The following is a 17,646-nucleotide window of genomic DNA, read 5'->3' on the forward strand; positions in this document are numbered from 1 at the left end:
TCTGTATTAGGAGCAGGGATGCACAGAGCTGGGTATTCTCCTGTATATTTGCAGTCAGGGATGTAGCAGTGCTGGGTGGTGACATACCCCTCTGTATTAGCAGTCAGGGATGTAGCAGTGCTGGGTGGTGACATATACCTCTGTATTAGAAGCAGGGATGCACAGAGCTGGGTGGTGTCATACACCTGTGTATTAGGAGCAGGAATGCAGCAGTGCTGGGTGGTGACATATACCTCTGTATTAGGAGCAGGGATGCACAGAGCTGGGTATTCTCCTGTATATATGCAGTCAGGGATGTAGCAGTGCTGGGTGGTGACACACTCGTCTCTGTGACTTTTGGTGGGTGCCGCTGTTCCCCTCCTCAGGAGCCGCCACCCCCTCCCCAGCCTCCTGTCAGCTGATGATTAGACCTGTGCCCCTCCGCCTCCCCCCGTGCAGCCGCCGCGGCGGAGGACTCGGTACCTGTTCACACTGGGCAGAAGTTGCTCCGGGATGTGAGCGGGAAGGCGCTGGAGATGGCGCACAATGTGTCGCTGCTGGTGCGGGCGGCGGAGCCCCGGGCGGCCGGGATGGTGGCGGCGCTGGCCGGGACGCTCATCCTCACCACGGCGGTGGATATACTGGGCAGCCTCCTCGTCATCATCTCCGTGCTCAGGAATAGGAAGCTCAGGAACGCAGGTGAGGGACCGGCTGCAACTTGTATATAGCACTACTACCTGTGTATACCACTACCTGCTGTGTACTGCAACTTGTGTATACCACTACTACCTGTGTATACCACTACCTGCTGTGTACTGCAACTTGTGTATACCACTACTACCTGTGTATGTCTATTACACTGCAACTTGTATATAGCACTACTTCCTGTGTATAACCCTACCAGCTGTGTACTGCAACTTGTGTATACCACTACTACCTGTGTAAATCTATTACACTGCAACTTGTATATAGCACTACTACCTGTGTATACCACTACCAGCTGTGTACTGCAACTTGTGTATACCACTACTACCTGTGTATACCACTACCTGCTGTGTACTGCAACTTGTGTATACCACTACTACCTGTGTATGTCTATTACACTGCAACTTGTATATAGCACTACTACCTGTGTATACCACTACCAGCTGTGTACTGCAACTTGTGTATACCACTACTACCTGTGTATACCACTACCTGCTGTGTACTGCAACTTGTGTATACCACTACTACCTGTGTATGTCTATTACACTGCAACTTGTATAAAGCACTACTTACTGTGTATAACCCTACCAGCTGTGTATTGCACTGCAACTTGTGTATACCACTACTAGCTGTATACAGCAATACTGCCTGTATACAACACTACTAACTGTATATAAGACACCACTACTATCTGTATTTAACACTTTTATAGTCTCTTGAGTATTTAACAGGTGCAGACCTGTGTATAACACTATCTGTTATATCATATCTGTATGGGAACACTAAGCAATAATATCCCTGTGTATAACATGTGTATAACACCACACCTCTATATTATACTTGTCTATAGTTTCATCTGAGTATAACAACTGTACACATCACTTATCTATATTATTAGTCTGTAATATCCTCTGTGTATAACACTACTACCTGTACACTAGTCTGTAATATCCCTGTGTATAACACTACTACCTGTACACTAGTCTGTAATATCCCTGTGTATAACACTACTACCTGTACACTAGTCTGTAATATCCCTGTGTATAACACTACTACCTGTACACTAGTCTGTAATATCCCTGTGTATAACACTACTACCTGTACACTAGTCTGTAATATCTCTGTGTATAACACTACTACCTGCACACTAGTCTGTAATATCCCTGTGTATAACACTACTACCTGTACACTAGTCTGTAATATCCCTGTGTATAACACTACTACCTGTACACTAGTCTGTAATATCCTCTGTGTATAACACTACTACCTGTACACTAGTCTGTAATATCCTCTGTGTATAACACTACTACCTGTACACTAGTCTGTAATATCCCTGTGTATAACACTACTACCTGTACGCTAGTCTGTAATATCCTCTGTGTATAACACTACTACCTGTACACTAGTCTGTAATATCCCTGTGTATAACACTACTACCTGTGCACTAGTCTGTAATATCCTCTGTGTATAACACTACTACCTGTACACTAGTCTGTAATATCCTCTGTGTATAACACTACTACCTGTACACTAGTCTGTAATATCCTCTGTGTATAACACTACTACCTGTACACTAGTCTGTAATATCCTCTGTGTATAACACTACTACCTGTACACTAGTCTGTAATATCCCTGTGTATAACACTACTACCTGTACACTAGTCTGTAATATCTCTGTGTATAACACTACTACCTGTACACTAGTCTGTAAGATCCTCTGTGTATAACACTACTACCTGTACACTAGTCTGTAATATCCCTGTGTATAACACTACTACCTGTACACGAGTCTGTAATATCCTCTGTGTATAACACTACTACCTGTACACTAGTCTGTAATATCCTCTGTGTATAACACTACTACCTGTACACTAGTCTGTAATATCCTCTGTGTATAACACTACTACCTGTACACTAGTCTGTAATATCCTCTGTGTATAACACTACTACCTGTACACTAGTCTGTAATATCTCTGTGTATAACACTACTACCTGTACACTAGTCTGTAATATCTCTGTGTATAACACTACTACCTGTACACTAGTCTGTAATATCCTCTGTGTATAACACTACTACCTGTACACTAGTCTGTAATATCTCTGTGTATAACACTACTACCTGTACACTAGTCTGTAATATCCCTGTGTATAACACTACTACCTGTACACTAGTCTGTAATATCTCTGTGTATAACACTACTACCTGTACACTAGTCTGTAAGATCCTCTGTGTATAACACTACTACCTGTACACTAGTCTGTAATATCCCTGTGTATAACACTACTACCTGTACACGAGTCTGTAATATCCTCTGTGTATAACACTACTACCTGTACACTAGTCTGTAATATCCTCTGTGTATAACACTACTACCTGTACACTAGTCTGTAATATCCTCTGTGTATAACACTACTACCTGTACACTAGTCTGTAATATCCTCTGTGTATAACACTACTACCTGTACACTAGTCTGTAATATCTCTGTGTATAACACTACTACCTGTACACTAGTCTGTAATATCTCTGTGTATAACACTACTACCTGTACACTAGTCTGTAATATCTCTGTGTATAACACTACTACCTGTACACTAGTCTGTAATATCCTCTGTGTATAACACTACTACCTGTACACTAGTCTGTAATATCCTCTGTGTATAACACTACTACCTGTACACTAGTCTGTAATATCCTCTGTGTATAACACTACTACCTGTACACTAGTCTGTAATATCCTCTGTGTATAACACTACTACCTGTGCACTAGTCTGTAATATCTCTGTGTATAACACTACTACCTGTACACTAGTCTGTAATATCCCTGTGTATAACACTACTACCTGTACACTAGTCTGTAATATCCTCTGTGTATAACACTACTACCTGTACACTAGTCTGTAATATCCTCTGTGTATAACACTACTACCTGTACACTAGTCTGTAATATCCCTGTGTATAACACTACTACCTGTTGTGCTTGAGCTGCTGTAGGGACCATGCTCTGATACTGTAGGGGCCATGTGTTATTATAGGGATCATGAACTCAGATTCTGTAGGGACTATGTGTCATAGTAGGGATTATCTGCTCAGATTCTATAATGACCATGTTTTATAATAGGGATTATGTGCTCATAAACTGTTGAGACCATGTGTTACAGTAGGGATTATGTGTTTAGATACTGTTGGGACCATGTGTTACAGTAGGGATTATGTGTTCTGATACAGTAGGGACTGTAAATTATAGTAGGGATTATGAGCTCAGTTACTGTAGGCACCATGTGTCATAGTATGGATTATCTGATCAGACTCTTTAGGGACCATGTTTTATAGTAGGGATTATTAGCTCAGATTCGGTAGGGACAATGTGTTATAGTAGGGATTATGTGCTCATAAATTGTTGAGACCATGTGTTATAGTAGGGATTATGTGTTTAGATGCTGTAGGAACCATGTGCTTTTGTAGGGATTATGTGTTCAGATACTACGGGCACTGTACATTATAGTATGGATTATGTGCTCACATACTGTATGGACTGAAAATTATAGTAGGGATTATGAGCACAGTTACTGTAGGGACCATGTGTTATAGTAGAGATTATGAACTCAGATTATGTAGGGACCGTGTTTCATAGTAGGGATTATCTGATCAGAATCTTTAGGGACCATGTTTTATAGTAGGGATTATGTGTTCAAATTCTGTAGGGACCAAGTGTTATAGTTGGGATTACATGTTCATATACAGTAGGGACTGTAAATTATAGTATGTATTATATGCTCATGGACTGAACATTATAGTAGGGATTATGAGCTCAGTTACTGTATGGACCATGTGTCATAGTAGAGATTATCTGATCAGAATCTTTAGGGACCATGATTTACAGTAGGGATTATTAGCTCAGATTCTGTATCAACAATGTGTTATGGTAGGGATTATTAGCTCAGATTCTGTAGGGACCATGTGTTCTTGTAGGGATTATGTGTTCAGATACTGTAGGGACTGTAAATTTTATAGCAGGGATTACGTGAAACTGTAGGGACTATTAAAGTAAGGATTTAGTAATAAACTGGGACAATGTAAATGTCCTCAAGTAGGGACTAGTGATGGTACAAGGATTTATGTGTTTTTGCATGTCCTTTGTACAAAAGTAGGGACTGACGTGATGATGTAGGGACTATGATATACTTTAGGGACTATGTGTACTGGCATGTCCTTTATATAATAATAGGGACTGTTAGGACATGTCGTGAATGGCATGTTTTACCTATTAAAGTAGGGACTTGCATGTATTAGAGTGTAGCTTGTGTGCTTGCGAGTAGTAAACTGATACTACAGGGATGTCATGTTTATCCACAATGTAAAATTACTTTACTTTGTAAATCGTTTCCATTCCGGTTTTGTGTATACAGCCCCATTAATGATGTATGTGTCTCCATGGTAACAGACTACAAACAAACCCTGTGTGTAGTCAGAGTTTCAAAATTTATAATTTTTTTTTTTTTTTGCTGGTTTTAGTAGTTTTACACTCGTTGGTTTCATTCCATATTGATGCCTAAGGGCGGTACAAATTATTTGTCGGCAAAGTTGGATGAAGGCTCGGAAAGGACGATGTAGCAGAGCTGAGATTGTAAACTGAGCAGCAGTTAGATTGTCTATGGCATAGTGATATCACACTGGGCTCTGCATTGCAATGGGACTATAGGTGATCACTGTCCACCTAAAGTACGGTAACCTGATGACAAACCCGGCTCTGCTACAGCTATATATCTGAATAGCTCATCCTGGTGTTGGATGGGCATGAAGGGGTTACAGGTGTTCCGCTTCCCTGGAGTTGTTACCTCCGATAAGAATCTATGTTTTATTAAAGGCTTGATATTCCAGCGGAGCGCAGCGGGCGCAGAGGGCGGGATGGTAATTAAAAAACTACAGATGTAAAAAATGTCCTCCATAAACATCAGACAATGTATATTTCTATAGAGGGGAGACCCCCGAAAGAGCGCACACTAATACAAATAAATTGAAGAATTAAAGGGGAAGTCATAGGAATGGGGGGGGGGGGGGCACCCTGCCTTTAAGCTGGACATGGTGACAAGTGGTTGACTATATAATTTGGTACCGATCACTTAAGTCTCAGCGATCATCTTACCTGAAAAGTGTATACAACAGCGCCACCACTGGTGATACAGGTCATTACACAACACGATTCTCATTCAAATCAATAGGATTTGTATATAATGGGGCTTATATACTAAGGAATGCACTTTCGTCGGATTTTGGAAATTTTCGGGATATGCGCTGCTGTGACAGCTATTTAGAAGGGGATTGTGTCGCACTTGATCTGATTTTGACGCAACAGCGCCGGCTTTCATGCGACAAAAAACCGGGGGTGAATCCGAATCCGTCCGAATCCGTCAGACGATCCGACAGATTCGGACTGAGCGCGGGATTTAACTTTAAAAATTGTGTTGCAAGACAATGCACTTACATGTACTAGGAAGAAGATGGTGAACTCCTGTGGACCTGAGCGGGGAAGTGACACATACAGGATATCGGGCGCACGATCTTAGTGAATCACGGCACAGGGCATTATAGTCAAACATTCCGGAACGCGCCAGGGACTGGTAAGTAAATGTACCAAAATGAATGGACATCAAGTTTATTGAGGGGGGGGGGGTGTCCTCACACTGCTGTGCTCTTAGCTGTCTGCATTGGGCTGCAGTGAGGAGCTGTGGAGTAGTTTAAAGCAGAGAGCTAAGAGCACAGCAGTGTGAGTGACATAACTAGTAGCCTGATTTCAGTATTTCTTATCAGTCATAGGTTTGTATAAGTTTCCCCCCAAATTCCCTCCTCAATTTTGACCCCTCACAATAAACTAATCATAAATTATCAAGCTAGGGGCCCCAGTGGTCAGCTGTAATCTGTGGGGAAAGCTGACAGTAAGTGTTCAATTTCGCTGCAGCGCCACCACAGGAGAAATTAAGTATTACACCATGTCCTCCAACACGTAAGACACTCTCCACTTTGGTCAACAGATGAGCCCCTACCGCACTGCCCCCTAGTTGTGCTGATTTGCAATACCAGGCACAGCTGTAGCACAGGGGTGGCGCTATTGCTACAAGGATGCAACTAAGTTTATCAAACTCTGGAAAAAGCCTTTAACTCCTTTAAGGACTGAACTATTATAGGGATTTAGGAGAAAGTAACAGAATTGTAAATTTATATTTTTTTTGTAATTTAACAATTGCAAAGTTTTGCAGTTCAGATCAAGTCAGAGCTGTTACAGGAAATCTACCATCAAAATCCTTCATGATAACCAGGGACACTTACTCATAGATCCAGGCACCTTTGGTAAACGTCTTATATTTGTCATCCATGTCCTCCTTCCTTCTAAAAATCAGCTTAGAAAATTATGCTAATGAGTATTTTGTGTTACCAGAGCCCCTCTGTGCTGTAGCTTTACAGGCTGTTATACTGTGCAGGGGTACTCCCATCCCTCCCACTGTGTGAGATTACAGTGGGCAGAGAGAAGGAGGAAGTGCTGGGAGGGAGGGGAAGGCAGTCTAACAGCATGTGAAGCTTGAGCACAGAGGGGCTCTGGTAACACACCCGTAGCCTTTCTGACTTTCTAGAATAACTATAAAAGTTGAGACCATGAATAACAAATATAAGAAGTCACAGTGCCTGGATCTATGAGTAAGTTCCCCTGATGATGGATTTTGATGGTAGATTTCTTTTAAGAAAAAACACAATATAAGAGGAGTTGTGGCGAGGCAGCTTGTTGTGGCTGTGGTCTTGACCCGACTCAGTCTCTGACTTTCTATTCTCTTTCTTGTTAATAACCTTGACTGATGTTCTAGGTTTAGACCAAGTTATCTTTTCATGAGGGGCATAACTACAGGGAAAGCAGCTGTTATGGGGCCCACAGTGTCAGGGGGCCCCGATTTCTGGGATATTTCATGTGAATATGCTGTATGTGTGTATTTATGATGTGTATATGCCCTAAATGTATATACATATGTGATGTTTGTGTACACACTGTATGTATATTTTTTTAAGGGGTAAGTGGGGCCCCATTCAGAAGTTCACTATGGGGCCCTTCCTCTCCTTGTTAAATCACTGCTTTTCATGATTGACAAAAAACCCTTAAAAAATATATGCTTCACCTAATTAGAACTTATATTCCTAATTAGCTCTTGGGGAAGTCTCTAACACGGAGATTCCCTTCTCTCCCCGGATTGTGGACGTTTTCTCCATTAAAGACCTGAACAGTCTCCGCACTACTGGGTCTGTTACATTAGGATTTCTATCAGAAATCAATTTTTTTTTTTAAAAATCCAGAAAATTCCCAAGGGGTCACTTACTTCTTACTGCATCTGCACAATGTGACGCTTCTAATGTGACTTTCGGATGTTTGAACGAGAGACTTAAGATTCTATGGATAATTTGAGTACTCAAGTACCACCCTAAATCCCACCCCTTAGTGTCCTCCTTCATTACTGACACCCAAATATTATGACGCCCCATCCTGTGACTCCCCACTTTGTATCATGCCTCCTTCCAGTGGTGTATAAGACCCCATTCCTGTGCTGCCGCTCCCACACAGGTGTAATGTCTCCCTGTAGTCTGTATTGTCATGCATAGGGCTGCTGTCATTTACATAGGGCTGCAGGTAAACTTAAAGTGAACCTGTCACCCGGAATGTCATTTTTAGCTGGTGACAGGTTCCAATAGCCTGTGCTATGCTGATTTTATATATGCCCTTGTCAGCATTCTGAATCATTTCAGTACTTTATAAGACTTTATTTCACATTACCTAGATCCCTGCCAGTAGTGTGTCGTGTGTCCTGGGGGTGGGGGAATCTGCATCAACCTGTGTCTCAGTCTTTTCATGCAATCTTCCTCTACTCCTGACTTATCCAGCTCCCTCCCCTGCCTTCTCAATGCCCATGCTAGGAAGCGGGGAGGGTGGAGAGATCTGCATGAAGTGTGGAGGAGAAGAGACTGATACAGGCACACACACGCTGCAGCTGCCCCTCTCTGAGGACTCCCCACATGCTGCTGGCAGAGGTAATGTGAAATAAGGTTTTATAAAGTACTGAAATGATTCAGAATGCTGACAACGGCATTTTAAAATCTACATAGGATAGGCTATTGGAGCCTGTCATCAGCTAAAAATGACATTCCTGGTGACAGGTTCCCTTTTAATAGATTCAGCTCTGCTACATCTATTTACAGAGTGTATTGATAATGTAATGAATTAGGTATACAAAATCCTGGATATGACACCTACCTCTGTAATCCCTACAGCTACACCCCTGCCTATACCATACAACATGTAACACTACAGGATTGTAAGTCAGGTGCCACAGAACAAACTGAGCTCTGCTACTCTGCACACGCCCAGCACTACTGTATCTCTACCTATCACATTATAAACTTCCTATTAGTAATTATACTCCTATCCCCTAACATCCCCGCGTTACTATGAGCATCCTCCGTCTAATCTCCGTCTTGTCACAAGTCCCTAAGTGGCTTCTGCAATTTCTGCAGCTCGGAGTGTCTGCTGGTTTCCCGCCCACACGTAGATACATATATACTGAGCTCATGTGCGGCTGCACGTGGCTTACTTATAGGGGCGCAGACTGTATCACATCCATAGACACAAAAATGACACTCCTATTGCCCTGCAAGCAAGCATAGGAGTAGTAGTACTGTGCAGTATCAATATATACAGGATAGGAGTAGTAGTACTGTGATGTGCCCATATATACAGGATAGGGGTAATAGTAATCTGCTGTGCCCATATATACAGGATGGCAGTAGTAGTACTGTGCTGTGTCCATATTCACAGGATAGGGGTAGTAGTACTGTGCTGTACCCATATATATAGGATAGGAGTAGTAGTACTGTGCTGTGCTCATATATACAGGATAGGAGTAGTAGTACCATGCTGTACCCATATATATAGGATAGGAGTAGTAGTACTGTGCTGTACCCATATATACAGGATAGGAGTAGTAGTACTGTGCTGTGCCCATATATACAGGATAGGAGTAGTAGTACTGTGCTGTGCCCATATATACAGGATAGGGGTAATAGTACTGTGCTGTGCCCATATATACAGGATAGGGGTAATAGTACTGTGCGGTGCCCATATATACAGGATAGGGGTAATAGTACTGTGCTGTGCCCATATATACAGGATGGGAGTAGTAGTACTGTGCTGTGTCAATATATACAGGATGGGAGTAGTAGTACTGTGCTGTGTCAATATATACAGGATGGGAGTAGTAGTACTGTGCTGTGTCAATATATACAGGATGGGAGTAGTAGTACTGTGCAGTGTCAATATATACAGGATAGGAGTAGTAGTACTGTGCTGTGTCCATATTCACAGGATAGGGGTAGTAGTACTGTGTTGTACCCATATATACAGGATAGGAGTAGTAGTACTGTGCTGTGTCCATATTCACAGGATAGGGGTAGTAGTACTGTGTTGTACCCATATATACAGGATAGGAGTAGTAGTACTGTGCTGTGTCCATATATACAAGATAGGGGTAGTAGTATTGTGTTGTACCCATATATACAGGATAGGAGTAGTAGTACTGTGCTGTGCCCATATATGCAGGATAGGAGAACTAGTACTGTGCGGTGCCAATATATACAGATAGGAGTAGTAGTACTGTACTGTGCCCATATATACAGGATAGGAGTAGTAGTACTGTGCTGTGTGTGTCCATATATACAGGATAGGAATAGTATTACTGTGTTGTGCCCTTATATACAGGATAGGAGTAGTAGTACTATGTTGTTCTCATATATACAGGATAGGAGTAGTAGTACTGTGCTTTGCCCATATATACAGGATAGGAGTACTAGTACTGTGCTGTGTGTGCCCATATATACAGAATAGGAGTAGTAGTACTGTGTTGTGCCCATATATACAGGATAGGAGTAGCAGTACTGTGCTGTGCTCATATTTGCAGGATAGGAGTAGTAGTACTGTGCTGTGCCCATATATACAGGATTGGAGTAGTAGTACTGTGCTGTGCCCATATATACAGGATAGGAGTAGTAGTACTGTGCTGTGCTCATATATACAGGATAGGAGTAGTAGTGCAGTACTGTGTCCATATATACAGGATAGGAGTAATATTACTGTGCTGTGCCCATATATACAGGATAGGAGTAGTAGTACTGTGCTGTGCTCATATATACAGGATAGGAGTAGTATTACTGTGCTGTGCCCATATATACAGGATAGGAGTAGTAGTACTGTGCTGTGCTCATATATACAGGATAGGAGTAGTAGTACTGTGCTGTGCTCATATATACAGGATTGGAGTAGTAGTACTGTGCTGTATCCATATATACAGGATAGGAGTAGTAGTACTGTGCTGTGCCCATATATACAGGATACAAGTAGTATTACTGTGCTGTGCCCATATATACAGGATACAAGTAGTATTACTGTGCTGTGCCCATATATACAGGATAGGAGTAGTAGTACTGTGTTGTGCTCATATATACAGGATAGGAGTAGTATTACTGTGCTGTGCCCATATATACAGGATAGGAGTAGTAGTACTGTGCTGTGCTCATATATACAGGATAGGAGTAGTAGTACTGTGCTGTGCCCATATATACAGGATACGAGTAGTAGTACTGTGCTGTGCCCATATATACAGGATACAAGTAGTATTACTGTGCTGTGCCCATATATACAGGATAGGAGTAGTAGTACTGTGCTGTGCTCATATATACAGGATAGGAGTAGTAGTACTGTGCAGTGTGTTATGGGGCCCCCTCTGTTCTAGGTTATGTTGCACTGAGATGCCCTCCTCACCCGCTGCCAGTCTCCGCACATAATTGTGGTAAGTCTATAGACACTAATGATGGAAGGTTTCTCAGCGCTGGAAGTGTCTCCGTTGTGAATATTTCTGTGTATTATGGATTACCCCGGGTGGCATTTAACTAGCGACATGAACTCTATTTATAGCGAGTCAAGAGCTCTAGAAGAGATCTTACAGTAACTGTGATGATTAGCTCAACAAGCGGACGTCACTCCCAATTTGGAACAGATGAGGCTGGAAGAAAGTAGCGCTCTATGTATAAGATGATTAACCCCACACAGCGGAGCTCAGCGAGGCACAGTGCTCCTATATGGTAATCAGGAGACCTACCATCTCATGTAAGTGACACCTCCCCGCAGGATTATAGGGTAATGAGAGCCTAATTCATGAACAGAGACTTGTAGAAGGAGTGACCTTTAAATTAGAGGGGGTCTAGCAGCTCCCCAATAACCCCAGTGTTGTGTCGGGCACTTTATAAGATTTCCAGATTTATCTTAACTGTTTCACAGCGATTTGTCATTTAAGAAACATATGCAAATTAAATTCTAAGTGCACAAGGGGTGGAGCCTATCCAAATAATCAGACCAAGTATCACAGCTGACCTTTAAAATGATACCACCCTGACAAAAATACAACATGAGATCTTTGGGGTAAGGAGTAACAGTGGTATCAGTAACAGATAGTAGCAGCAGGACTGTGAAAAATGGACTGTATTCCAAGATTATGGGCTTGTGTCCCCACTGCTGGCTCATAGCTCTGTATTGATCTGATCTTGTTATTCTGATGTGACAACTCACATACAGGTATGATTACACATCTCACCAGGGACAATGCCTAACACTGGCTGCGGAGAGCACCGCAATGTGAGGGCACTGCCCCAGTGCACTTGGAAAAGCTACAATCCTGAAATGTAAATCCATATATCATAGTCCTGCTGCTACTAACAACATGCATACAGATGGATTACATGGATCTACAACGAGAGTACCTGACACTGTCCGCAGAGAGCGCAGCAGTGTGAGTGCACTCCCCCGGTGCATTTGAAGAAGATGTACTCCTGGACTATAAAACCACATATCACAATCCTGCTGCTACTAACACTCTTATAGGTATTATTACATAGACATGCAAGGACAGTACATTACACTGTCTGCAGAGCAAAGAGCACAGCAGGGTGAGGGCCCTCCCCAGTGTACTTGGAGAAGCTTCAATACTGAAATATAAAACCTTATATTGCAGTCCTGCGGCTAGTAACAACATGCACTAGCTGACACTGTGTGCAGAGAGCGCAGCAGTGTGAGGACACCCCCCCCCCCATTCCCCCCCAGTGCATTTGAAGAAAATACAATCCTGGGATATAAAACCATATATCACAGTCCTGCTGCTACTAACAACACCCATACAGGTCTGATTACACAGATCTGTAAGGATGGTTTCTTAAATCGTCTGCACAGAATGCAACGGAGTTAGGGCACTTCCCCAGTGAATTTGGAGAAACTACAATCCTGAAATATAAAACCATATATATCACAGTCCTGCTGCTACTAACAACACGCTTACAGGTATTATTATACAGACCTGCAAATACAGTACCTGACCACTGTCTGCAGAGCAAAGAGCACAGCAGGGTGAGGGCACGACCCCAGTGCACTTGGAGAAGCTAAAATCCTGGAATATAAATCCATATTTCACAGTCCTGCTGCTACTATCAAAACACACAAAGGAATGATCACACATCGCTCCGGGGACATTCTCTAACACTGCAGGCCACCATGAAGGCAATAATCTGAGGTTACATTGTGAATCGCAATAACCTGCAGCCCGTAAAACCCCCGATAACATGTTGTTACCTCGTTACCCTAAATTGTAGCAGAAACCCAGCTCTGCCAAACATCTGTGTTTTTTTTTTTGTTTTTTCCAATTTTATTCTATTCCATCTGGAAATACTGACTTACTGCTCGGGTCTGTAAATTATGTATTTTTGCCTGTTGGACTTCACTTCTTAAGGAATCCCATATGTTTACGATACCGCAGAAAACAGGGACGTTCTGGGGGTAAATAAAAATACCTGCTTTTAGGAAATTCTACATTCCGCCTGCCGCTCATCGCCATGATGAAAGCTAATAGTGACCTCCAGCTGTGGAGCGTCAACAGAAATCTCCGAAAATTATATTAACTTCTGAAAGAGTCTTAAAAAAAAACCTTAGAGCTATTGTGATTCAAGGCAAATCGCAGGAGACTTTCTTCTGGGGAGATGATGAATAATAGAGCTTCGGGTATGTTCATGGATGTGATACCTGTAGCTGGTTCTCTGGTGTCTTGCAGTTTCATATTTGCACACTAGATGGCAGAGTCATCCAAGTGCCCCAGACAGTCAGACCAGTGACCAATAAATGTGTTGTGATTGGTCCTATAATTTGTGCCATACATTGGCTGATGGCTGTGGTAGTGGAATATATAGAAGTTAGCCACCACCAGATACTACTCATGCACTCTGCAGCAATTGTGGGGCGGCCTTGTAGAAATTGTCGAAATCTATCTACTTTACACATTTAGATATGACATGACTCTGCGACTAGAGTGGGTGACTATTTACATATTAGCCCAAGGAGCTGTACTAAACCTGATCCTTGACATGTCTTTTCCTCCATCTACATTTCTTTCTTATGCTTTGTCCTTTATTCGCCTTTCCCTTCTTCAATGTTTTTTTACTAGTGACCTTTTCTATTTCATTCTTTACCCGTCCTTCTTAACATTTGTCATTCTTTCCTTTCCTCCTTTCTTCCTTGCTTGACTTGCTTTCCATCTTCCTCTTTTTATTCCATATTTTTGCCTGTCCATCCATCCTTTGTCACACCTTCATCTTTTTCCTTGCACTTTCTTCTTTACCAAATTCTTCTTTCCTCACACTTGTCCTTTCTTTGTTAGACTCATCATTTCTTCCCTTCTTTCATATTGTTTTTCAGTCCTTCTTCCTTTTGTGCCTGTCCTGCCTTCTTTTCTTCCTTCCTTCCCTCCCTATACCTGTCCTGCCTTCTTTTCTTCCTTCCCTCCTTACACCTGCCCTGCTCTCTTTTCTTCCTTCCCTCCTTACACCTGTCCTGCCTTCTTTTCTTCCTTCCCTCCTTACACCTGTCCTGCCTTCTTTTCTTCCTTCCCTCCCTATACCTGTCCTGCCTTCTTTTCTTCCTTCCCTCCTTACACCTGCCCTGCTCTCTTTTCCTCCTTCCCTCCCTACACCTGTCCTGCCTTCTTTTCTTTCTTCCTTCCTTCCCTCCCTATACCTGTCCTACCTTCTTTTCTTCTTTCCCTCCTTACACCTGTCCTGCCTTCTTTTCCTCCTTCCCTCCCTACACCTGTCCTGCCTTCTTTTCCTCCTTCCCTCCCTACACCTGTCCTGCCTTCTTTTCTTCCTTCCCACCCTACACCTGTCCTGCCTTCTTTTCTTCTTTCCCTCCTTACACCTGTCCTGCCTTCTTTTCCTCCTTCCCTCCCTACACCTGTCCTGCCTTCTTTTCCTCCTTCCCTCCCTACACCTGTCCTGCCTTCTTTTCCTCCTTCCCTCCCTACACCTGCCCTGCCTTCTTTTCCTCCTTCCCTCCCTACACCTGTCCTGCCTTCTTTTCTTCCTTCCCTCCTTACACCTGTCCTGCCTTCTTTTCTTCCTTCCCTCCTTACACCTGTCCTGCCTTCTTTTCTTCCTTCCCTCCTTACACCTGTCCTGCCTTCTTTTCTTCCTTCCCTCCCTATACCTGTCCTGCCTTCTTTTCTTCCTTCCCTCCTTACACCTGCCCTGCTCTCTTTTCCTCCTTCCCTCCCTACACCTGTCCTGCCTTCTTTTCTTCCTTCCTTCCCTCCCTATACCTGTCCTACCTTCTTTTCTTCTTTCCCTCCTTACACCTGTCCTGCCTTCTTTTCCTCCTTCCCTCCCTACACCTGTCCTGCCTTCTTTTCCTCCTTCCCTCCCTACACCTGTCCTGCCTTCTTTTCCTCCTTCCCTCCCTACACCTGTCCTGCCTTCTTTTCTTCCTTCCCTCCTTACACCTGTCCTGCCTTCTTTTCTTCCTTCCCTCCTTACACCTGTCCTGCCTTCTTTTCTTCCTTCCCTCCTTACACCTGTCCTGCCTTCTTTTCTTCCTTTCCTCCCTACATCTGTCCTGCCTTCTTTTCTTCCTTCCCTCCCTACACCTGTCCTGCCTTCTTTTCTTCCTTCCCTCCTTACACCTGTCCTGCCTTCTTTTCTTCCTTCCCTTCTTACACCTGCCCTGCTCTCTTTTCCTCCTTCCCTCCCTACACCTGTCCTGCCTTCTTTTCTTCCTTCCCTCCCTACACCTGTCCTGCCTTCTTTTCTTCCTTCCCTCCTTACACCTGTCCTGCCTTCTTTTCTTCCTTCCCTCCTTACACCTGTCCTGCCTTCTTTTCTTCCTTCCCTCCCTACACCTGTTCTGCCTTCTTTTCTTCCTTCCCTCCTTACACCTGTCCTGCCTTCATTTCTTCCTTCCCTCCCTATACCTGTCCTACCTTCTTTTCTTCTTTCCCTCCTTACACCTGTCCTACCTTCTTTTCCTCCTTCCCTCCCTACACCTGTCCTGCCTTCTTTTCTTCCTTCCCTCCTTACACCTGTCCTTCCTTCTTTTCTTCCTTCCCTCCCTATACCTGTCCTACCTTCTTTTCTTCTTTCCCTCCTTACACCTGTCCTGCCTTCTTTTCCTCCTTCCCTCCCTACACCTGTCCTGCCTTCTTTTCCTCCTTCCCTCCCTACACCTGCCCTGCCTTCTTTTCCTCCTTCCCTCCCTACACCTGTCCTGCCTTCTTTTCTTCCTTCCCTCCTTACACCTGTCCTGCCTTCTTTTCTTCCTTCCCTCCTTACACCTGTCCTTCCTTCTTTTCTTCCTTTCCTCCCTACATCTGTCCTGCCTTCTTTTCTTCCTTCCCTCCCTACACCTGTCCTGCCTTCTTTTCTTTCTTCCTTCCCTCCCTACACCTGGCCTGCCTTCTTTTCTTCCTTCCCTCCTTACACCTGTCCTGCCTTCTTTTCTTCCTTCCATCCCTACACCTGTCCTGACTTCTTTTCTTCCTTCCTTCCCTCCCTACACCTGTCATGCCTTCTTTTCCTCCTTCCCTCCCTACACCTGTCCTGCCTTCTTTTCTTCCTTCCCTCCTTACACCTGTCCTGCCTTCTTTTCTTCCTTCCCTCCTTACACCTGTCCTGCCTTCTTTTCTTCCTTCCCTCCTTACACCTGTCCTTCCTTCTTTTCTTCCTTTCCTCCCTACATCTGTCCTGCCTTCTTTTCTTCCTTCCCTCCCTACACCTGGCCTGCCTTCTTTTCTTCCTTTCCTCCTTACACCTGGCCTGCCTTCTTTTCTTCCTTCCCTCCTTACACCTGTCTTGCCTTCTTTTCTTCCTTCCCTCCTTACACCTGTCCTTCCTTCTTTTCTTCCTTTCCTCCCTACATCTGTCCTGCCTTCTTTTCTTCCTTCCCTCCTTACACCTGTCCTTCCTTCTTTTCGTCCTTTCCTCCCTACATCTGTCCTGCCTTCTTTTCTTCCTTCCCTCCCTACACCTGGCCTGCCTTCTTTTCTTCCTTCCCTCCTTACACCTGGCCTGCCTTCTTTTCTTCCTTCCCTCCTTACACCTGTCCTGCCTTCTTTTCTTCCTTTCCTCCCTACATCTGTCCTGCCTTCTTTTCTTCCTTTCCTCCCTACATCTGTCCTGCCTTCTTTTCTTCCTTCCCTCCCTACACCTGTCCTGCCTTCTTTTCTTCCTTCCCTCCCTACACCTGCCCTGCCTTCTTTTCTTCCTTCCCTCCTTACACCTGTCCTGCCTTCTTTTCTTCCTTCCCTCCTTACACCTGTCCTGACTTCTTTTCTTCCTTCCCTCCCTACACCTGTCCTGCCTTCTTTTCTTCCTTCCCTCCTTACACCTGTCCTGCCTTCTTTTCTTCCTTCCCTCCTTACACCTGTCCTGCCTTCTTTTCTTCCTTCCCTCCTTACACCTGTCCTGCCTTCTTTTCTTCCTTCCCTCCTTACACCTGTCCTGCCTTCTTTTCTTCCTTTCCTCCCTACATCTGTCCTGCCTTCTTTTCTTCCTTCCCTCCCTATACCTG

The 17,646-nt window shown here is 43.7% G+C and overlaps 1 protein-coding gene across 1 annotated transcript in view; it reads left to right on the forward strand.

Annotated features, from left to right (window-relative positions):
• Window positions 1–290: 290 nt before the first annotated feature.
• Window positions 291–17,646, forward strand: part of MTNR1B (melatonin receptor 1B) — a 106,057-nt gene continuing 88,701 nt past the window's right edge. The window contains exon 1 of the mRNA XM_072134110.1: window positions 291–678. Within this exon, the coding sequence (XP_071990211.1) occupies window positions 516–678 (163 nt within the window). The 5' untranslated portion in view covers window positions 291–515. The remainder of the gene's footprint in view (window positions 679–17,646) is intronic.

Source organism: Engystomops pustulosus, chromosome 2, assembly GCF_040894005.1.
Source record: "Engystomops pustulosus chromosome 2, aEngPut4.maternal, whole genome shotgun sequence".
In the NCBI taxonomy this organism is placed as follows: domain Eukaryota; kingdom Metazoa; phylum Chordata; class Amphibia; order Anura; family Leptodactylidae; genus Engystomops; species Engystomops pustulosus.